The 23,084-nt window shown below is 46.4% G+C and overlaps 1 protein-coding gene and 1 long non-coding RNA gene across 2 annotated transcripts; one reads left to right on the forward strand and one right to left on the reverse strand.

The window, feature by feature from the left end:
- Positions 1-3,287: 3,287 nt before the first annotated feature.
- Positions 3,288-5,894, reverse strand: LOC123142121 (uncharacterized). Its single transcript, XR_006470532.1, has 2 exons — positions 3,884-5,894; positions 3,288-3,793 (listed from the first exon to the last, which is right to left on the reverse strand). It is a non-coding gene; the product is annotated as an uncharacterized lncRNA (long non-coding RNA).
- A 5,889-nt stretch (positions 5,895-11,783) lies between these two features.
- Positions 11,784-13,512, forward strand: LOC123097005 (replication protein A 32 kDa subunit B-like). The gene is made up of 9 exons (XM_044518780.1): positions 11,784-11,948; positions 12,030-12,143; positions 12,210-12,307; positions 12,413-12,454; positions 12,565-12,642; positions 12,722-12,884; positions 12,972-13,048; positions 13,147-13,215; positions 13,360-13,512. The coding sequence occupies exons 1-9, from the start codon at positions 11,832-11,834 to the stop codon at positions 13,439-13,441; spliced, it is 840 nt and encodes a 279-aa protein (XP_044374715.1). The 5' UTR covers positions 11,784-11,831; the 3' UTR covers positions 13,442-13,512.
- Positions 13,513-23,084: the final 9,572 nt, after the last annotated feature.

Raw genomic sequence — 23,084 nt, forward strand, 5'->3', positions numbered from 1 at the left:
TTCAAAGAAGATTTCCTTCTCTTCTTTGGTAAGAGCATAGCTGGCAGGACCTTCATACTGCTTTGGAGGCATGCCGTCTTTTTCGTGCAAACGTTGTAGGTCCTCCCGTGCCTCAGCTGTATCTTTTGTCTTCCCATACACGCCCAAGAAGCCTAGCAGGTTCACGCAAAGGTTCTTCGTCACGTGCATCACGTCGATCGAAGAGCGGACCTCTAGGTCTTTCCAGTAGGGTAGGTCCCAAAATATAGATTTCTTCTTCCACATGGGTGCGTGTCCCCCAGCATCACTCGGAACAGCTAGTCCGCCGGGACCCTTTCCAAAGATTACGTGTAAATCATTGACCATAGCAAGTACGTGATCACCGGAACGCATGGCGGGCTTCTTCCGGTGATCTGCCTCGCCTTTGAAATGCTTGCCTTTCTTTCGACATTGATGGTTGGTCGGAAGAAATCGACGATGGCCCAGGTACACATTCTTCCTGTAGCTTGCCAGGTATATACTATCGGTGTCAAGTAAACAATGCGTGCATGCGTGGTATCCCTTGTTTGTCTGTCCTAAAAGGTTACTGAGAGCGGGCCAGTCGTTGATGGTCACGAACAGCAACACCTTTAGGTTAAATTCCTCCTGTTTGTGCTCATCCCACGTACGTACACCGTTTCCATTCCATAGCTGTAAAAGTTCTTCAACTAATGGCCTTAGGTACACATCAATGTCGTTGCCGGTTTGCTTAGGGCCTTGGATGAGAACTGGCATCATAATGAACTTCCGCTTCATGCACATCCAAGAAGGAAGGTTGTACATACATAGAGTCACGGGCCAAGTGCTGTGATTGCTGCTCTGCTCCTCGAAAGGATTAATGCCATCCGTGCTTAAAGCAAACCATACGTTCCTTGGCTCACTTGCAAACTCATCCCAGTACTTTCTCCTGATTTTTCTCCACTGCGACCCGTCAGCGGGTGCTCTCAACTTCCCGTCTTTCTTACGGTCCTCACTGTGCCATCGCATCAACTTGGCATGCTCTCTATTTCTGAACAGATGTTTCAACCGTGGTATTATAGGAGCATACCACATCACCTTCGCAGGAACCCTCTTCCTGGGGGGCTCGCCGTCAACATCACCAGGGTCATCTCGTCTGATCTTATACTGTAATGCACCGTATACCGGGCATGCGTTCAGATCCTTGTACGCACCGTGAAAGAGGATGCAGTCATTAGGGCATGCATGTATCTTCTGCACCTCCAATCCTAGAGGGCATACGACCTTCTTTGTTGCGTATGTACTGTCGGGCAATTCGTTATCCTTTGGAAGCTTCTTCTTCAATATTTTCAGTAGCTTCTCAAATCCTTTGTCAGGCACAGCATTCTCTGCCTTCCACTGTAGCAATTCCAGTACGGTACCGAGCTTTGTGTTGCCATCTTCGCATTTGGGGTACAACCCTTTTTTGTGGTCCTCTAACATGCGGTCGAACTTCAGCTTCTCCTTTTGACTTTCGCATTGCGTCCTTGCATCGACAATGACCCGGCGGAGATCATCATCATCGGGCACATCGTCTGGTTCCTCTTGATCTTCAGCAGCTTCGTCCGTTGCAGCATCATCGTGCACATCGTCTGGTTCCTCTTGATGTTCAGTAGCATCACCGTATTCAGGGGGCACATAGTTGTCATCGTACTCTTCTTCTTCACCGTCTTCCATCATAACCCCTATTTCTCCGTGCCTCATCCAAACATTATAGTGTGGCATGAAACCCTTGTAAAGCAGGTGGGTGTGGAGGATTTTCCGGTCAGAGTAAGACTTTGTATTCCCACATATATGGCATGGACAACACTTAAAACCATTCTGCTTGTTTGCCTCAGCCACTTCGAGAAAATCATGCACGCCCTTAATGTACTCGGAGGTGTGTCTTGAACCGTACATCCATTGCCGGTTCATCTGCATGCATTATATATAATTAAGTGTGTCAAAAATCATTACAGAACATGATGAATAGATAATTAAGTGACCAAATTAATAGAAGTTCATCATCACATTAAAACCAAAGTACATACATAGTTCTCATCTAACAACATAAAGCTCTGCAGAGCATCTAAATTAATTAAACCATACACTGAAACTATGTAAAACATTTCAATGCGAAAACAAATGCGATCATAATCGCAACCAATGTAACAACTGATCCAACGGCATAATGATACCAAGCCCCGGTATGAATGGCATATTTTCTAATCTTTCTAATCTTCAAGCGCATTGCATCCATCTTGATCTTGTGATCATCGACGACATCCGCAACATGCAACTCCAATATCATCTTATCCTCCTCAATTTTTCTAATTTTTTCCTTCAACAAATTGTTTTCTTCTTCAACTAAATTTAACCTCTCGACAATAGGGTCGGTTGGAATTTCCGGTTCAACAACCTCCTAGATAAATAAAATCTATGTCACGTTGGTCGGCATAATTGTCATAAATAATAAATGAACCAATAGTTATGAAAAGATAATATATACCACATCCGAATCATAGACTGGACGAGGGCTGACGGGGGCGGATACCAAAACCATCGCACTATATAAGATGCAATAATAAAAGTAAGAAAATTATACAAGTATCTATATAAATATACAAGTAAGAATTTTTTTCCTTTCAGAAAGAAGATAAGAACAAGAGGCTCACCACGGTGGTGCCGGCGACGAGATCGGCGCGGGCGATTGACGGCGGTGAAGATGGGGACGGGACGTGACAGACCGCTAAACCTAGACAAATATTGAGGAAAATGGAGCTTGGAGGTCGAGCTTGGAGAGGAGAAAGCTTAAGTAGTGTGGCTCGGGCATTCCATCGAACACCTCATGTGCATAGGAGGTGAGCTAGAGCAACACAAAGCTCTCCCTCGCCGGCCACGAAAAACAGAGCACTGGGAGTGCTCTGCTCGCAGGCGAGGGGTAGATATAGGCAACTAATTGGTCCCGGTTCGTGCCACGAACCGGGACTAAAGGGCAGCCTATGGTCCTGGTTCACGCCACCAACTAGGACCAATGGTGGTGGGCCAGGAGCGAGGCGCATTGGTCCCGGTTCGTCCCACCAACCGGAACCAATAGGTCCAGCCGAACCGGGACCAATGGCCCACGTGGCCCGGCCGGCCCCCGGGGCTCACGAACCGGGTCCAATGCCCCCATTGGTCCCGGTTCTGGATTGAACCGGGACTAATGGGCTGACCTGGCATGGACCATTGCCCCCTTTTCTACTAGTGCACAAAGTGTACACAGAAGCACCAGAGACGTTTGATCAATCCCATTAAATCACATTCGACGTTCTATATTACATCAAAGGTCTGCCACACCAATCAACGCTCAGGATTACATGTTCTGCCACGCTCACGTCCTACTTCTCCCACGATCTACCTCACGCAAAGAAGACGCCGCACAACACGTCACTTTAGTACGGATCCCACGCCCGCACAAGGAAACAGCACGTCCAATTCGCATGGACTTGCTCGACTATACGGAAAGAAATCTGCTAAATTAGGGGGGAATCAATCCAGGCGTCCGGCTTGACGTGCGCCATCGCTGCTCGCTGCCCTGCGCAGACATCGAGGCACCGGACGACGACCGCGACGACGAGCTCTTCGCCAGCACAAGTGCAACCGCCGAGTCACCTGACGACGGCCACGACGACGAGCTCTTCGCCATCACAGGTGCAGCCGCCGAGGCGCCCGTCCACGGCCGCGCTGACGAGCTCGTCGCCAACACAGGTGCATGCTCTTCAGTATGTAACTGACCTCACCTAAAAGCCTTGCCAATCTGCATATGGATCGTCCAATGCTTTAGTTACAAGTAATATGAACACAAATAAGGACACACCCTGAAAGAGAACTAGATGAATGGTATTACCAACTACTACATCATGTTGCATTATTCCTTCAGACAGTTGTATGGTAACATTCTTGACATTCACAAGGTTAAAGGACAGTGTATGGTCCCGACCACTCCCGACGGGATGCTCACCCCGTGCCAGGATAGAAGCAACACCCAATACTTGGGTGATGATCAGTACCCAAGCACCCGATTCAGTTTTGTTGCTCAAATATTCAATTGTGTCATTGCTTGCAGACCCTAAAGAAGTTAAAAAAGGGTAGAGGGATAGAGAGCAGTATGCATAAAATAGGATGAGATTAATAAGAGACGACGTGAGGTCTATAAACAGAAGAAAATTGCCGTAGCCGAGATCAATGGGGCACACACCCAGCTGGCTGTATCACAAGGTAATGATGATCAACTTCATGATATATGGCCCAGTTTTATTGCTATATAATGATCTATGATCTGTTCTTCAAACGTGCAGACCGTAATAAGATAAAGAATCAGATGGAAAGGGAGCGGTATGCACAAAATAGAGGACATTTTAAAGCGACAACGTCCAACCCGTGAGCAAAATAAGCATATTGCTGCTGTCCTTGATGGCAGTAACATTGTAACAGGACAATCGGCAGTCACACAACTGCAGAACATAACATGTGCAGGTGGTGCAGTCACGATTGTTGCTCAACTGCTAAGCTGTGTCATGAATTGCAGAGCCTAAATAAATCAAAAGGCAAAGGAATAGAGAGTGGTACTGTAGTTGGTCCTATCCTGAATCTCCCATCAAGGCAGAGATGAGTGGACGTTCCAAAAGCACTTCTACGGTTTGTAGTTAGTCCTACCACCCCATCTTCTCAAATAAGATTGTTTTTCTTTTTATTTGTGGCTTGTGATGCTAATACTTTTTCATTTGTTGGTGCCACAGCTAAAAGACTGGATGATTTATCAAATATGCATCCAAGCACATGGAATTAAAATCCGGTAAGTGGAATGCTCTAAATGTTACAACAATTTTTATTTTTCTGTATATAAATGAGGTCATCTTCTATTATAAAAGTTTCATATTAGATGGCTGCAGGATAAGTATTGCATGATAAACAACAATAGGAAAGTAAACGTATAGGCTCGGAAACAGTTTGGATTTTACAAGAGAAGATCTACTAAAGTACATACAGGTAGAATCAATGGCAGAGCTAGGATTTGCAAGCAGGTTTGTCCTCCTCTAAAAAAAATCCCTGTATCCCTCCCGGTTTGAACAGATTATGTGCAAACTTTATATATATGTATGTGCTCACCAGTGAAATGTCTCAAACTATGCTTTGATGTGAGACCAGTCAAACACTTACACAGTGTAATTACATAAACATGTTGCCATATGCAGAGTGTAAATGTAGGTTTACTGGTAAACGCCAAACTAAGACCCAAAAAGTACTATATCAGGACCAGATTAAAACAGGTTTTAAGATAGCCAAAGTGTACCGTATAGTCACACATACTTTGTCGTACACATTTTTTTTGGACAGTACAGTCATACATTCTTGTCTGTACAGGCAATTCCAAAACCTCTCCTGTAAGGAGAAGAGCAAGTATAGGCAACGAAAGTTGAGTAATTTTAGTCAGAGTCGGAAGTCATGCAATCATGCTTAAGGCATGAGAATATGTGCAGAGTCTTAGCAGGGTACATTTGGTATGCTATTGTGCTTTTTTTTTCCTGCATAGCATTCCCGAAGCACATTTGAGCATTTTTTTGGTGTTGCAATCATAAGTGCTGGTCTTCTGAGCCAAATGTGATTTTGAGCTCTTAACAAGGTGCATTTTGTAAGCTATTTATTCTTATTTTTAACTGCATAGCATTATGAAAACAGGATGACATATAAGAACTGAAATATGAAACTTCTATTTTTTTCCTCCCCGATTCTAAAGCGACTCTCATGCTTAAACCTAAGATACTGAGCTACATATGTACTGTACAGTGATGAATAGCAACTAGGAATCAGCAAAAGTGTTTTGAAAAAAAAAGGAATTAGCAAAAGTGGGTAGCGGGGAGTACCTCAAATCAGAACTAAGAATATATGAAAGCTGGAGTGGGGAATAGATCATCAACCGGCGCCGGCTTGCAGTTGCAGGCGACCAGCCACCGCGGCACTACTGCCGCACCTGGGCAGGGCAGGGCACAGCACAGCCGCACGCACAGGGTGGTGAGAGCCGACGACGAGCAGACGCTCCAAGCGCCGGGCGAGCGAGATGGAGAGGAAGGCACGGAGCCGGGCCGCGGAGCTTCGGATGCATGATTGCCACGGCTGCCGATCTGGTGGAGACGAGTCCCGCGCCTCCGCGTCGGCCTTCGTCCACGCCTAGCACTGGGTCGGCCAGCGAACATGCCGAGATCGAGCAGATCCTCGGGCACTTCAGAGACCGATTCGACGAGGAAGTGCGGAGAAGAGTGGGGAGAGGGGGTGCCAGACCTCGCGTCGGCTGTGGAGACGAAGAGGAGGGGCGACCTGAGGAGGTAGAGAGAGAGAGAGAGAGAGAGAGAGAGTTGTGGGCTTGTGGCCACAGGGAGAAGTGGGGAGACAGTGAAGTGATAAGGGTAGTGAAGGTAGGAGTCAGGTGTTCCTTTTATCCTTAGGTTTTTTCATTTCTTTTCTTTTTTGAGTTGGTTTTTAGCCCTTTTGGTGAAGTCGTAATTACAGATGTAGCGCTGGGCGTTGTCCAATTCATTTTTTAATCAAAGTAGCCTTTTTTGGTCATTTGGTTTGTATTTAGGGTCGGACTATGTCCAATTCAGTTTGGCTGTGTGCGTGCGATTTTTCACAATGGGTTAACAAAGGTGTTCAATCACGATCATTTTGGAAGTTTTATAAAACTATTAAGATTTTTACTATATCAAATTTTATAATCATGCAAGTCATCTTGTGGTCTTTGGATGTTAAATTTCATGGAGTAGGTAGATATTTTGTCCAACGCTTCTAAATAGATAAATTTTGCTATATAGAATGATCCATTGTCAACCATAGAAAGGTTATGATTTTAAATTTTGTCAAGTTCAGTTCAATTTTGATTATACTTACGTTTTCTCCAGCATTATTTTTGTCGTTATTTTTGAGTTTTATGCCATGAATTTGTTTTTCCAGTTTTACAAGTATTTGCATCTGAACACTTGGCAGCGATTTTTGAAAGTGTGAAGGGTCATTGGCAAATATTTTATGATAATAACGCTTGGATAGGATTATTTAACAGTAACACTTTTGTAACGTTTTCACTCTTTACAGAACCCAAGTGGCAACAAAAAAGGCGAGAGAAAACAAAAAGGTAAATTACTATGTTATGCAATTGAATTTTAATGTTATATTGTGATTTATTTGTTGCATTACTTGTTTGGAATGGGGATAAATAGATGAATTAAATGAGATTTCCACTTCCATATGTTTATTTTAACGATAAAAAAACAATATTATCTTATGTGCACGAGTATATGTTATTTTAGAATGTGTGACTAGCAAGATGCACGTGCATTGCACGGAATATCAAGATGCACGTGATTGATGGTCGAACTTAGCGGAGGCATGGGGATGAATGACGCCGGCAGCGGCCACCATGCCAGATTGTTCCACAGGCTTCCTTTTTTTATTACTCAACAATGAAGTTGGGAGATAAGGATGAACGAGAGAGGTGCCGATATCCTTTCGCAAAATTGTCATAGTTTGCTTTCTATCCGTCAGATATAGATCGGACGGTCTATATTGCAAGATGGCAGGCACACCATCATCCCCAACTCGGGGTTTTATAAGAGCAGAGATAGAATTTTTTTTCCGTTGCCATATGTTGCATGTAAAAGAGTATAATTTGTGCGTTAAAAGAAACGTGCGTTGCACGTGCACACTTACTAGTCACTAAACAAAACATCAAAGGCTCATCTAGCACACCAAGTAAACAAGCTCGGGGTCAATTGGACAACAAGATCGTAGAGACAACATGCTGCACCTCAAGCACAAACTAATATATATATATATATATATATATATATATATATATATATATATATATATATATATATATATATATATATATACACATATATATATATATATATACATATATATATATATATAGTACCGCAATTGCATATGTTTGATATGTATGACAAAGAAAAACCTCTTAACCAACATGCACGTGGTATATTCTTGTTTAATTGGCATGCAAAGAAAAAGGTTGCCGATTCATCAAGTCTTCCATGCATATACATAACCTATATCTCCTGTAGCTCTTATGTGGCACAACTCATAGCAACTGAACCGAAAATTATAGGCCCAAACTATTGGCCCCCAAGAAGGTTGGCAATGTTGAGTATGGTTTCTCCCAATTTAGCCTGCTTGATGCTATCGCCTGCCAAGCGAGACATGAAGAAGGCCGGCCAATCAATCTCAAACGGGATAGGCGTCGTGCACTCGTCGCAAAATTTGCTGATGACCTCCTCCACTGTCCCAGTTTGAAGGTTAGCAACATATACAGACCGTTTGAAGTAGGGGCTTGCCTTGATAAGCAATACACCGCTCCTCTCCCCTGCCCACATGTAATGCACTAATATCTTGGTATGATTTTGTTCCGGTCGTTCTAGCTTGATCATCTTAGTGTGGCGCCACTCTCTGGTGCAATCTCCGCTCCTTGTGCCACCTCGACATGTCCAGATCTGCACTCTGAGGCATTTTTTATGCAAGGCGAGCAGCGATAGCACTCCGTTGGTGACGCTTAGCCGTGGCACGTCCCTAAAGTTGCGGCCGAGGCGGCCCGGTGTGACCGAGAGCTTCGTCAAGGTGGCATGGCCCGTCTCGACGCTCGCGTCCAGCGTGTAGAAGTTTGAATTGTCCCTGAAGAGCCAGTGTGCCGCTCCTTGGCACACAACCGCGTTGAACTGTAAAGGCGCCAGCTGAATGCTGTGCTCCAAAGGGTCGAAGCAGTTTTCAGGCGCGCTCCAGCTCGACTCATCGGACGAGAACATAGAGATGCTGTACTGTTGGTTGTCGTTGTCGAAGCCAATTATTAACACTTTAGAGAAGGCCGAGCAGGTTGATAACACCGGCTGCTGCTGCTGCTGTTGTTCCTTGAAGCAATGGTCTGCAGTGGTTAGGATAGCACAACCTTTGATTCTGAAAAGCCTGTCGCACTTGAGCGTGGGTAGCACGCGGCTCGTGCCACTGAGCGGGTCGGACACGGCCAGGTTGAATTCTTTGTATGCGTCCCGAAGGTGATGGCCCGCGACGAGATGCACGAGAAGAAAGCCGCGGCGCGAGGCGAGTGGCAGCTCCCGTAAGTCGCCGGCGTCGGCGAAGCTCGCGATGGGGCTGCGAGGCCGAAAGGGCGACGAGGGCGCCGGAATAAAGGATGGCACATACCTAATTTTGTAGCTCCGTCGATCAGGTGATCGATATTCCTCGGCGAAGAAGCCGAGGAGGGAGGAGGGATGGTACCTGTCGTCTGGCCAGCGGCGGCGGAGGAAGGAGGGTTGTGCTACGAGGAACCACCATCGCTTGCACGTCGCCGCGCAGCGGAAGAGGTGTGGGGCATCCGGCATGCGTACCAGGATTTCCAGGACCACGTCGTCCGGCAGCGTCTCCATCGATCTTCCTTGGGCCAGGCGGGTTGGTGCTTGCGACTTGCGAGAGCTCTCTACGTACGATTGAAGGCCAATCTGATTGCTATACGGATGATATATATATATATATACCTTTGCCTGCAGTTTTACGTGAGTTCTCTACATGTTTCTCCTTTCTCGATGCGACTTCTATTTATTTGGAATTCACGTACTGTTGACGTCCGAATCGTGTTGACAGTACGAGTCCTGAGAGCTTTCCTGGACCCAGCGTGCCGTGCATGTTACTCTTCTTTCCTTCAGATTTTGTTTGTTTGTTACAAAAGAATTTGCCTGGATACCTATTGTCTTCGGATGCAGAGACCGGACACCGTTGTAAGTTTGTAACTAAACACATGGAAGACCAATTTTTTATTTAAGAGACAAAATGTTTTAAGTCCTTCTGTTTACCGAAAGTATATATCTGGCCCTTCAATATTTGCTGGGCGATATTTCGTCCCGCAAGTCCCAAAACTGATTAAGTTTCGTCGAAAACCAGATCTGCGGGAAAATCGGCCACTTGGAAGTAGTTTTCTCACTCTTCATTTGCCACGTAGGACAGGTAGTTTGGTCAAACACACTTATCACTAGAGTGCTGGAGTCCATGCTCCCATCACCTGGGGCCACACATGGTGCTCTTAAGCGAGCAGAAAGATGGGAGGACCACAATGAAGATGAAATGTGATGGTAGAGGGGCGAACGGGTCTGAGGTCATCTTCGTGTGGTGTGGAGAAGGAGCTCTTCCATGGGGAGATCGTCGAAGATGGCAGCGCTCGGATCTAGGGAAGATGGTTTGAGATGCAGCAAAGAGCTGGCTAGGGCATCGACACGGGAGCCTGTTGTGTAGGAGACCACGGGAAGGGGGCAATGGAAGGGCGGTAGCGTAGGAGCCAAATCCCGTGGTGGGAGGTCGGGACGGTGCACAGGGAGGGGTACCGCGGCGCGCCCTCGCCCTCATCTCGTCGTCGAGCTCACCGCCAGCAGGGATTGGGGGGACGTCGCATGTGGGATGGTGGTGTTGTGCAGGAGGTCGAGGAAGGGATGGTGCGGCCTCCCATCCTTTCGTTGTTGGTGTTGCGGATACGGTCGCTAGATCGCAGATCTCACCAATGGTGGGGCGGCATGGTGGGTGGCTACACGCCTACACGAGGCCGCACAACCGATGGTTGATGCGGTGGTGGTGGGGAAGTGCAGGGAGGAAGAAGGCTGTCGGGTGTGGGATGGGTGCTCGGGGGGAGAGAGAGAGAGAGAGAGAGAGAGAGAGAAGGTGAGGAGCGACGGTGAGTGTGTTAGACCAAACAACTGTGCTTGGTAGATCATGATTTTAGAAAATGTCTACATACTAAAAAAAATGTAAGTACCATTCGAAATAATATATATTGTTTAATTGTTTGGATTGCTTAGATGTGTCACATTATATATATATATATATATATATATATATATATATATATATATATATATATATATATATATATATATATATATATATATATATATAGGAAGAGGATTTTCTATCATAGCTTGCCCTGGAAATAGCTAGCTATCAGTACCGTTGGTGTGCTTTGTGATTCGTACTAGCTATTTGTTATAGTACTGTTTGAAGCCCATGTGCTCAGATGATTTAGTTGTGCTGGCAGGCCGGTTCTGGCAGCTTTATGCCTAATTGCCTGACAAAAAACCTGTCGGGCGTGTGCGTACGAGATGGTGGCCATCGTAGCGTTGTATATATCAGGTTCCAACTAGTGGGCAGCGCTACGTGCAGACTCTTATGTGTACGGCGCGCCATTACGTCCCGTTTTTCTTGCACGTGACGCCCACGACGAGACGGACGCAGGTTCGGTCAGATATCTGCGACGGGTCCATGCGTGTGCCCGGAAGGAACCTATGTGAGCCACGTGTTGAACCTGCTATACTATGTATACGTACACATGAGTGTCTTGTCGCGTGCAGCACGTCCACGTCGGTCACATGTGGTGAAACACATGTGGTCTGCCATCATACGGCTCAGGTGATATGGTCTTGTTGGTTTGAAAAAGTAGTACGTGTGTAATGGAGCCGTACTTGTCACACGCCTGTACGAATCAGTCCTGCTGTGGCTTCAGTTTCATGAGATTGGGTTGGTCTTTGAATGCATGTATACAGCTTCACGACCTGCCGTAGTAATGCATGCCCATTTAGGCTGCTGAGCGAGCACTTAAGACGCGTGCGTACGAGCCTGTGCGAGTGTCAGTTGACTCGTCCGGCGACCCAATTGAAAACCATCTGTAAACTTTTTTCGTGTATAATATGCTCTCACGACCTCCCCCGTCGAGCGGTGCAGCCATCATACTAGTTAGCGCATACGAAAATATGAGCCGGGATCCTTCAGGCTTCATGGTGCCGAGCGCGCACGGCGCTGGTGTTGATCCCCTCCTCCGGGCTGAATGGATCCCCGACGGCAACGGAGGCGGCATTACAAGGTGGAAGGTAAGCTCTGATCCATGCCTGCCCGGCGCTCCGGCCGACGTACATTAAGCTCTTGTGTTTTGACGCCACTTCTCCGCTAAGGACGCACCGCCGGACACCTTGATTCCATGCACCGCGAAGCAGATAAAAGACATGGGCACAGGGGTCATTGACGCGTCGAACTATCTCACTGCAACGGGCGTGGAGGTGACTACGGTGAGTACTGAATCCTATATCACCAAAGCTAACCAGACATATGTTTGACTCTTTCGCTAATTGCAGGTCAGACTGCTAGGAAGAATGGTAAATAAGCAAGTGTCTGATAACTCCGTCTTCTTCACCCTGGCCGATGGGACGGGTCATGTCAAGGCGCGCGTCTGGTGAGTGTGGACAGCAAGAACAGCTCGTCCCCCTCCCCCGCCCCCACCCAGTTCACATATGTCTGGCACTTTGTTAGCCTGACCAACATATCTGCCTCTTTTCAGGTTCGAGAACGGCATAGATGTCATGTGTTCAGCGAGCATCAGGTAACCAAAACAGCGAGCGTGATTGTGGGTTATTTCTCTATGGATCAAAAAACATGCAGACTGATTAAGTTTGTGGATGTCATTGTTCGTGCCTTTTTGTCAAACCAAAGTGATGGCGTGTACGTCAAATTAACCGGTCGCTTGCGTGCCGAGCTCGGCGTGCCCGTAGTTGCAGCCTATTCATTGAGGTTAGCATGGCTTGTATGTTGTTATGGTAGTGCTATCATATTGAAAACCATGTGTTCGTGATTATTAACCCCGCTTCAGTGTGGTAACAAATTTCAATGATATCACTCATCATTTCCTGGACTGCATCTATGTTCATCTGATGATGCAAAGCGACCATGCTAAACGCGTCGTGCACTCTCTTGCTCTCGTCCCATTTGCCCCATCCGCACCGCTGGCTAGCACTGCACGCCGTGTCCCAGAGGTTGATTAAAATCAGATCAAATCGTGTAGTGTGTGCAGAGTCCAGAGTAGCAGGTGGCTCACCATTCTTTTTTGTGATCCATGCCAGCTTTGTCTGAGTGTGAAGGCCGAGGACGAAGATCTCACTGATATGATCATGGGATTTCTGGAGCAGCCAGGGATCAGGTACGAAATCATCACAAAACGGCACGTGTTAAATCACATAAGAAACAGACATTTTTGGTGTTCTGATTTTTTATTTTTTTGCAATGGCTATTTATCAGCGCACTCGAGCATGGAGTTAGTGTGAACCTGGTGGTGGAACGTCTTGGTATACCAGAATCAGAAGCAAGGTGAGTTTAGTCCTGCATGTTATACTGTGCTAATTTTATCAGTCACTGCCTAGCTGACAAAACAATAGTAGTTGTGTGCATTCTTATTGATACTTCTAAAATCACTGGGCAAATGACGACAACCGTGCATTCTTATCTATACAGATCCACGCTCGACAAGCTTGCTGATCTCGGATGCGTGTTCCAGACAATTGACGATGACCACTTCAAATCTTGTGATGAATAGTATGTCATTCAGTGGTACAATGCTGTCATTCTGAATCGTCGGTTTGAACCAGTTCAAGAAGGCATTGCCCGAATACCTTATCTTTCTATTAATATATCAGACATGAACCTACAAATTGAATATGCTTCAGACATGACGGCTTAATTTAGTTTAGATAGAAAAGATAGCACATCAAGTTCACTCGCCGGCCTCTTTTAGTTCACACGAGGGTCAAGTCTGAGTGCTTGAATGCCGTCAAAAACACTAGTAACTAAGGTGGTGAGGTCAACATCCATACAGGTGTTGAATAAATTCAGTACAAAAAAACTAGCCGATGTTCATGAAAAGTACTGAAACTCTACTCCTTTTGGCACCGATCGAAAGGCTTCGGCAGCTAGATGGGGTTGTCTTTAATACCAAGCACTTCAAACAGCAGGATCATCCTTGTATTGTCAATGTCGCCACTGATCTGAAGAAATACCGAGTAAACATGTGTTAACCCCCCTACACCTTTATTATTATCACCTCTCCAATTCCTTACTCACCGAAGACAATTCGCGTTGCATTTTAGTCCCCATCCATTGCCTTGCGAAGTGCAAAGCGAATATCCCGCTCGATTCCCTGATTAATACACAAAATGACATATGTTGTCATCCGATAATCTCAGTGAACAGATTATTCTGTAAACAAGTATTGCCATCTTACCTCTTGCATACCCAAGGTCCTGTGACATTCCTGGGGAACCAGTTGTACCAGCCTGCTGTCTTTGGCTTCCACCCGTCGAAGTAAGCATCAATGCATTTGATTATGGCAGCCAAAAGCTCGTCCGCCAACCGGCCATGCTCGCCTTGTAGCTCATCCATTGGCTTGTCGCCATTGCTCATCATCGGGTCCAGTATTGTAGTTCGCCTTCTCTGGAAGTTGAAGAAGTATGTCGCCCAGGAGTTGTTGTGATGGATGGGCAGAACAAACTAAAACAGGGCAACAAACCATGTTACAAATATATAGATCATCCCTCGTCTTCAAGTAGAATGCTTACAATCGCCAAAGGAAAATCTGAAGACATGTACCATCGTGCATAGATGAACAGCGTGCGCCAACTAGTCGCCCACAAAAAGATCTCTTATGTAATCCTCATCGACGTACCCCTCATCCCTGAACACATGATTCTGCACACAGAAAATCGGATACAGAAATGTCAGAGAGCCCCGTATCTATCATTACTAATCGATTGCCTGATACGAAGGCATGACACTTCAAAAAAGGAACAACCCTTACCACAAAATCAGGTTCCAGGAAATGACGCCAGCAAGACTCTCCATACTTTGCAGCAAAGTCAACGTCGAGCTGCTGAAACCTTCTCATGGATATGTTCATCATCTCGAAGCTGACTACTCCATCGACCACCAGCTCTTTCTGTATTTCAATCGCAGTAAATTCAATGTAGCTTGGCAAGGCAGAGATGATCCAATTGCTGCAAAAAGAAAAAAGCATAATACCTAAATTAGATGCTTTCCGTAAAAATTTAACATAAAAGCAATAAAAAAGGGCTTCTGATCCATGTGGATCATACTTTTTAACTATCTCCCCTGCCAAGCTCATAAATTTCAAATATAGATGGCATATATCTGCCGGTGCACGTTCTGGCAGCTTGTACTCCATGACGAAAGGGGAACTGGCCAATGGACCTGGAACCACCTTCCTCTTTGGTCTCGGCGCCGACCGAGAGCTTGTCTCATTCAATGCCACGTTTAGATTAACTGTAGACACAGCAAGCTCCTCATGGATATCAAGCTCTGCGATCATTATATTTTTGGTCCTGGTTAATGGCGACAGAGAGGGAGTGCTCGCAATGGGGATCAGGCGTGCTTGGCCTGATCTTGGGACGCCGATCGGCGGCGCAAACCTGATAGGTGCCATCGGTGTCTCTGCACAAGCCAGCTGATCTGTTCGATGATAAGAAAGGGTTAGCATGATTAGTACCGGGATAATCACAGTCGACACAGTATGGAAAAATATTGTGCTGAAAATTAACACCTTCCGCTCCGATGGCTGCTGTGAACTCCGCTAGTAAAGGCCCACACCGCACGACATGATTCGTTTGGTTTTTCCTGTCCCCCCTTGGTGATACTGGCCTACCCGGAACATCGATTGTGTTGTGCTGTGGCGGGTCGTCTATGCGAAGGTCAAACAATGGGCAACCATCGAAATCATTGTGTGTGTCCGTCTCACGCTGCACGCCATTGTACGCTTGGTTTAGCCGGTCCCTCATTGGTGGCACTGGCCTGTTTTGTGTATGGACTGACATGGCCTGCGGCGGGGCGTCTCTTTCAAGGCCAAATGATGGGCAAAGGTTGAAAACGTCATGTGCGTCCACCTCAGTAAGACGCAAGTTTCGTCCCCCCTCGGCATCCATTGGCCCTGGTTGTTCACAGTGAACTGGATAGCTATCCTCAAGAGCCTGTGAGATGACCAATTCTCTTCCTTCAGATGCATCTATCTCCTCTATGTGTGTGCTTGGCTGCGCGGCGGTGGTGCTGCATCCGGCTCCAATATCTCTTTTGGCCTCCTCTACGAGCTTTCCAAGAGGCGTCCACCCTCTCTCGGAGTCGCTGTCATCCAGCACAGCCTCCATGTTTCTCATTCTTTTCCTGTGAGATGTCTTCTTTATCCTTTTTGGCGTCGCTTCCGAACCATTTGGTGATGGGTGAAGCGGCGATGCTCCTCGAGCACCATGTGACGTCCTTGGGGTGGGACTTATCATACATGGAGATGCTGCGTTTTGCTTATCTAAAACATCTGAAAAAAGATTTGTCGTCAGTGAACGAAAATACTGAAATGTAAATATGTACATTTAACACGATTGGGGGTCAGACCGGGTGAACTTTCTACACCTGTGTCATCATCATCAATGTTTATGATGTCCATTTTTGATGCATTTCTGTGTTGGTCTGCCGTCGCAAACACACGGGAGATGTCTTCCCTTGATTTCTGAGATTCGAGGCATAAGCGATGTCTCATCCCTGTGCGGATCTGTGCCCATTCGTTCAAATGCCTGTTGTTCTCTGCATTCATCTCCCTGTCCGATGCCGCCAAAATTTCCTCACAGTTTTGCGTGAATTGAGTCACTTTCTGAATGCACAGAGCTCTCAGCTACATCACATGTTTGTATGTTCAGTATAGCAATGCACAGAAAGTATACCCACAACCCCTAGGATGCACTGCGTCAATAAAAAAAGGTGATAGTTATGTGCCGTAGACTTACAATGTCATTCGTTTGACGGGGGCTGCGGTTTGCGCGTCCACTCCGTGCATGGATTCTTCTGGCGCCTGCATCGATGTTTCTCCTTTTCGATGGATTCCGTTGATAACACACGGAAGTAGGAGCTCGAGGCTTGAGGAAAACATATCAAACAAGCTGGAGTCAGTATGCGTGTTCAGACATTAATCATTTGTGCACCTAATGTATCAACGTGACACCAATATGTAGCACATGTCTTACCAGCAGCTTCCCATACACATGGTTAGGAGATCCCTTTTTAGTGTACGAGTCAGCTAGTATAATTTTGTTGATGTCAGTGCTCGTGTAGGCCTTCACCCTTGGGAAGACATCATGAGGAATGTTGGGAATGCCACCACTTGAAGTGTCTAGATTGTCGATGTAGAACACCTGCCATTCGACATGAATATCAGAGTTAGGATGAAGGACATTCAGGTTACAGGCATTATCTATCGCAATATGAGCGTCCCGCTCTTCAACCACGCCGTGCAGCGACTGCTAGCCCTGGAGAAAGAACTGAATGCCATGGCTGAGGAAGAAGCAGAAAACAAATCAGCTGGCTTGTGCGGGTCTGAAACTTTGAGGTGCACGTCTCCTGCTACCCTTTCTGAAGAAATTCCGAACTCAGGGACATATGCAGTGAAGCTGCGCCCCCTGATCTCACGTCTGAACCGGTCGACATCCCTTTGCCACCGCAGAGAATGTCCCCTGACCTTGCGTCTGATCCGGTCGATGCGCCTTTGCCACCGCAGAGAAGGCCCTCTCGTGGTCGTCCAAAATCTCAGAGGATGAAATCGATGCTAGAGCAGAAAGGGAAGAAGCCAGCGGCGACCTGCGCCGTGTGCAGTTCTGAAGAACACCATACCGAGGAATGTGAATGTCTGCAGATGCCTGAGTGCAGTGATAGCAGCAAAGACAGCGAGCCTGAACATCCGGACCCTGCACCGTCGTCAGGTTCGTGTGTTCGTAGGGCGCCGCCGATGAGGCCCAACAAAAGGCAGTCTGAAACTGAAGCTTCAGATGTGTGTGTTAGTAAGACTGCCATTGCACCATTGTTTTCTCGAGGAACAACGCAGCATCATGGTCTCCGTGCAATGGGGCGTCTTCGTCGGCTAATGCCATTCATCGCACACCAAAGATGAAGCCTCCTGCTCCACCACGCAGATGCAGCGTCTGTGGCGAGGAAGGACACTACAAATCTTCTTGCCCTGATCACGATGCCGGTCCAAAGCCTCCCCAGACTCGTCGATGCAAAAAATGTGGGATCGGAAGGCACAACTCCAGGACCTGCACTGTGCTCCCCCAATTCAAACGACCTCGTCGCGGAGACTAGATACAAACTGGACACAGCTGCCTTGCTTTGCATCTTTCTTCTAGTTCTTTGATCAGCATCAAACCATGGTATTGGGTGCCGAACCGTGTTGTTGTTTTATGAGATCTCTTGTTTTATCCACCGCGACTGTGCTTGCATATTTGTATCCTTGGCATTGTTGTATTATGCATGACCGGGTTTTATGACCAAATACTTTGTAGTGCTTGCACTTAGTTCTCTGAAGTTAAATGCCTAAAACATATTTGTGTCTACTGTGATGGCCCATCAGAATTCATCTTTCCACCTTTCCACCTCGTCTATGCACTTGCTCCAACTTGGAAAAAAATGATGGTTCAGAACTTTGGAGATTGTAACTTTGAAGATCCAATAAAGAGCAGAACTCTGACAATAGACAGATTGGTATTGAGACTGACTACCTTTACATTCCAGGGTTCAGACAAATAGCTACCCCCGGTCGCTTTGACAAGGAGTGATGGTCGTAGTGTCTCTGTGCAGATACAGGAAGTTTGACTAGCTAAACTATCTGGTACATGAACTTACCTAGCTGATACAGTAACTTATAGCAAGCTAGTACTCCACGCGCACCAGTGTCCGTATTACTTCTGTTCACATAAACGTGCTTGTGCAGTGCAGAAACTGCGAAAACCGGTAACTTCAAACTGAGTGGATGTGTGGCCATGCAAAACTCATGCATGGTTGGCAATCACTACTTGGTAAAGCGTTGAGCCAGATAACATTCTCAAGAGACCTAGCATACTTTTGCTCTTTGAATCCCGCATTACAAATGATCCTATAATTAGTTAATTACAGAAAAATTAGACCGAAACCACACTAAGACACCCCTCATGTTTTCAATCCCATCTCCAAACTTACTAATGTAGACCCAGCACATCTCAATCCCATATTTTGTACATCCGTACAGGGGAGCCTCACAGCTGCTGCTCGCTACTATTTCAATCTACATCCGTACAGGCCGCCTCACGTGACCACATGCTTTTTGAACACAAGGGCTACCGGCCGCTGCATCTGTTATACGTTTCGGCCAGAGGTTCCATCACTCCAAAAGTGAGCTTCACACACCAACTCTACCCATATCGGCCATGTGCACGTCAGTTGGACCACCGGAAGTGCTGTCCCTCGCGCGCAGCCTTTCCCTGACATGTGAGCTGCCAAAACTCACCATTACCCATCCATAATTTCCCAACCCCCCGCTGTGCACGAATCTCAGAAACAGGACATGCGGCTGTGATAGGTGTGTCTACAGCAAGCTATGGTAGAGACAATTTTGCATGTCCTGTTTCTGAGATTCGTGCACAGCGGGAGGTTGGGAAATTATGGATGGGTAATGGTGAGTTTTGGCAGCTCGCATGTCAGGGAAAGGCTGCGCGCGAGGGACAGCACTTCCGATGGTCCAATTGACGTGCACATGGCCGATATGGGTAGAGTTGGTGTGTGAAGCTCACTTTTGGAGTGATGGAACCTCTGGCCGAAACGTATAACGGATGCAGCGGCCGGTAGCCCTTGTGTTCAAAAAGCATGTGGTCACGTGAGGCGGCCTGTACGGATGTAGATTGAAATAGTAGCGCGCAGCAGCTGTGAGGCACCCCTGTACGGATGTACAAAATATGGGATTGAGATGTGTTGGGTCTACATTAGTAAGTTTGGAGATGGGATTGAAAACATGAGGGGTGTCTTAGTGTGGTTTCGGTCTAATTTTTCTGTAATTAACTAATTATAGGATCATTTCTAATGCGGGATTCAAAGAGCAGAAGTATGCTAGGTCTCTTGAGAATGTTATCTGGCTCAACGCTTTACCAAGTAGTGATTGCCAACCATGCATGAGTTTTGCATGGCCACACATCCACTCAGTTTGAAGTTACCGGTTTTCTGCAGTTTCTGCACTGCACAAGCACGTTTATGTGAACAGAAGTAATACGGACACCGGTGCGCGTGGAGTACTAGCTAGCTATAAGTTACTGTATCAGCTAGGTAAGTTCATGTACCAGATAGTTTAGCTAGTCAAACTTCCTGTATCTGCACAGAGACACTACGACCATCACTCCTTGTCAAAGCGACCGGGGGTAGCTATTTGTCTGTACCATGGAATGTAAAGGTAGTCAGTCTCAATACCAATCTGTCTATTGTCAGAGTTCTGCTCTTTATTGGATCTCCAAAGTTACAATCTCCAAAGTTCTGAACCATCATTTTTTCCAAGTTGGAGACAAGTGCATAGACGAGGTGGAAAGGTGGAAAGATGAATTCTGATGGGCCATCACAGTAGACACAAATATGTTTTAGGCATTTAACTTCAGAGAACTAAGTGCTAGCACTACAAAGTATTTTGTCATAAAACCCGGTCATGCATAATACAACAATGCCAAGGATACAAATATGAAAGCACAGTCGCGGTGGATAAAACAAGAGATCTCATAAAACAACAACACGGTTCGGCACCCAATACCATGGTTTGATGCTGATCAAAGAACTAGAAGAAAGATGCAAAGCAAGGCAGTTGTGTCCAGTTTGTATCTAGTCTCCGCGACGAGGTCGTTTGAATTGGGGGAGCACAGTGCAGGTCCTGGAGTTGTGCCTTCCGATCCCACATTTTTTGCATCGACGAGTTTGGGGCGGCTTTGGACCGGCATCGTGATCAGGGCAAGAAGATTTGTAGTGTCCTTCCTCGCCACAGACGCTGCATCTGCGTGGTGGAGCAGGAGGCTTCATCTTTGGTGTGCGATGAATGGCATTAGCCGACGAAGACGCCCCATTGTGGCGGAGACCATGATGCTGCGTTGTTCCTCGAGAAAACAATGGTGCAATGGCAGTCTTACTGACACACACATCCGAAGCTTTGGTTTCAGACTGCCTTTTGTTGGGCCTCATCGGCGGCGCCCTACGAACACACGAACCTGACGACGATGCAGGGTCCGGATGTTCAGGCTCGCTGTCTTCGCTGCTATCGCTGCACTCAGGCATCTACAGACATTCACATTCCTCGGTATGGTGTTCTTCAGAACCGCACACGGCGCAGGTCGCCGCTAGCTTCTTCCCTTTCTGCTCTAGCATCGATTTCATCCTCTGAGATTTTGGACAACCACGAGAGGGCCTTCTCTGCGGTGGCAAAGGCGCATCGACCGGATCAGACGCAAGGTCAGGGGACATTCTGTCACGACCGGTTTTCCAATAAAAATATGTATTGAGAAACCAATCTTTTGAGTCCAGTATGAGAGAAATCCTCCTCACTGGTAGACAAATTCTTGATACAATAAGCCAGTAGCATAAAATATATTACAGGGTCGAACTACGGTTGCTCAACCAAATTATTACAAGCACGCCAATAATTATACATAATGGCGGACATGTCACAGTGGTGTGGAGGCATACTACTGACTCGAGGATAGGGCGGTGGTGGAAAAACACAGCAGGGAGAGAAATACAAGACTCTAAGTGTCGGACTCGCCATCAAACTCTTCATCCATGAGATCGCCTTCGTCAGCATCTGGCCAAATCAACAAGCCAGTGAGTACTTTGAAAGTACTCGCAAGACAGTTCGGACGTAAGATATAACAAATGCATGCATGGATGCGACATGAATAAATTCACCAATGTACATTTTCAAAAATTAGCATAACAAGGTAAGTAAAAGGGAAACGGCGGTAGTCCGCCTGAAATCCCAACAAAACATAAATAACTACCGATCGGGTGTCTGAAGCGACGCCTCGAAAGGTGAACAAATAAATATAAGGAAAATGATGCCACAGTCGGGCATCTTAGCGACACCACATAAAGGGCTAAAAAAGAAATACCACAGTCGGACGTCGGGGCGACGTCACAGAAAGGGCTTTAAAAGAAATGCCACAGTCGGACGTCAGGACGACATCACAGAAAGGGCTTTAAAAGAAATGCCACAGTCGGACGTCGGGACGACATCACAAAAAGGGCTTTAAAAGAAATGCCACAGTCGGACATCGGGACGACATCACAGAAAGGGCTTTAAAAGAAATGCCGCAGTCGGACATCGGGGCGACATCACAGAAAGGACTTTTAAAAGAAATGCCACAGTCGGACGTCGGGGCGACATCACAGAAAGGGCTTTGTTTCACAAGTAAATAATACTCATAATAAACATTTAATTCATGAGAATAAATGGGTTAGTCCATTCACAGGAATATTCAATTAACCGGAATTAGCACTCATGCGAATCACCGGAGTCTCTGTCATCAAAACTGACATTTGATTAGGATAAGATAATATCGATCTAGGACATGGAATAGATGATTTGGAGGAAATATATGACTCTGCAGAGTTTGTACAAAATTATTCCCACAGCCAACGGATTTCCATAGTCACGAAGGACTAGTTCCGTTTACGGTATTTCGGAAGAAAACACAGCTAACCAGTACACACCCATCCTACCTCTCGATGCTAGGAATCACCCTAGACATCATCCAAGAAAAACTTTTGAGACGGGGAGATCACAATCTCGAATAGCATGGGATCAAATTTATATACGCGCGCTCTAAGGGGTGCCCCCCTCTCGGTCCCAACCGGAAACACCCATGCCCCCTGATCGGATGACTGGCTTTAATCCAGGGCCATGGAACCATCATCACGGCCTCTCCTTTTGGTGTGTACCAGAAAAGCGGTTTGCAACTTACTGAACCATATTCCTTGCGGAAAACATGTGGTAGTACAGGGAAGGAAATGAAAGGAACTGGACCGATACGGTTTGACACCGAAGTCACATAGTCTGGCATAAGACTGGCATGCTACGACACTGCCATCTTACCCATCCTCATGCCAACACATGGCCATTCATACTCACATCCATCCACTTATGGATCATCGAACTCACTTACCTCATTATCGCATAAAATAACATTCATCGATATGCTTCTCAACATGCCATGAAACTAACTAAATGCAAAACATGCCAAGACACTCATCATATCAAAAGTTCAAACATGCTTGCCTGGTTCAGAGTAGTCGGAGCCTAGCTCGGTGAAGTTCGCGGCTCCGTCACCTCCTTCGGTATCTACGGTATAAAGAAA

This window comes from Triticum aestivum, chromosome 1B (genome assembly GCF_018294505.1).
Source record: "Triticum aestivum cultivar Chinese Spring chromosome 1B, IWGSC CS RefSeq v2.1, whole genome shotgun sequence".
Taxonomy (NCBI): domain Eukaryota; kingdom Viridiplantae; phylum Streptophyta; class Magnoliopsida; order Poales; family Poaceae; genus Triticum; species Triticum aestivum.

What these genes read in the sequence shown, in the direction of transcription:
- LOC123097005 (XM_044518780.1), top strand. Translation starts at nt 11,832, where the DNA reads ATGAGCCGGGATCCTTCAGGCTTCATGGTGCCGAGCGCGCACGGCGCT. An exon ending in CATGTCAAGGCGCGCGTCTG is followed by an intron (nt 12,308 to 12,412) that starts GTGAGTGTGGAC and finishes GCCTCTTTTCAG; the next exon opens with GTTCGAGAACGGCATAGATG. An exon ending in GTTGCAGCCTATTCATTGAG is followed by an intron (nt 12,643 to 12,721) that starts GTTAGCATGGCT and finishes ACCCCGCTTCAG; the next exon opens with TGTGGTAACAAATTTCAATG.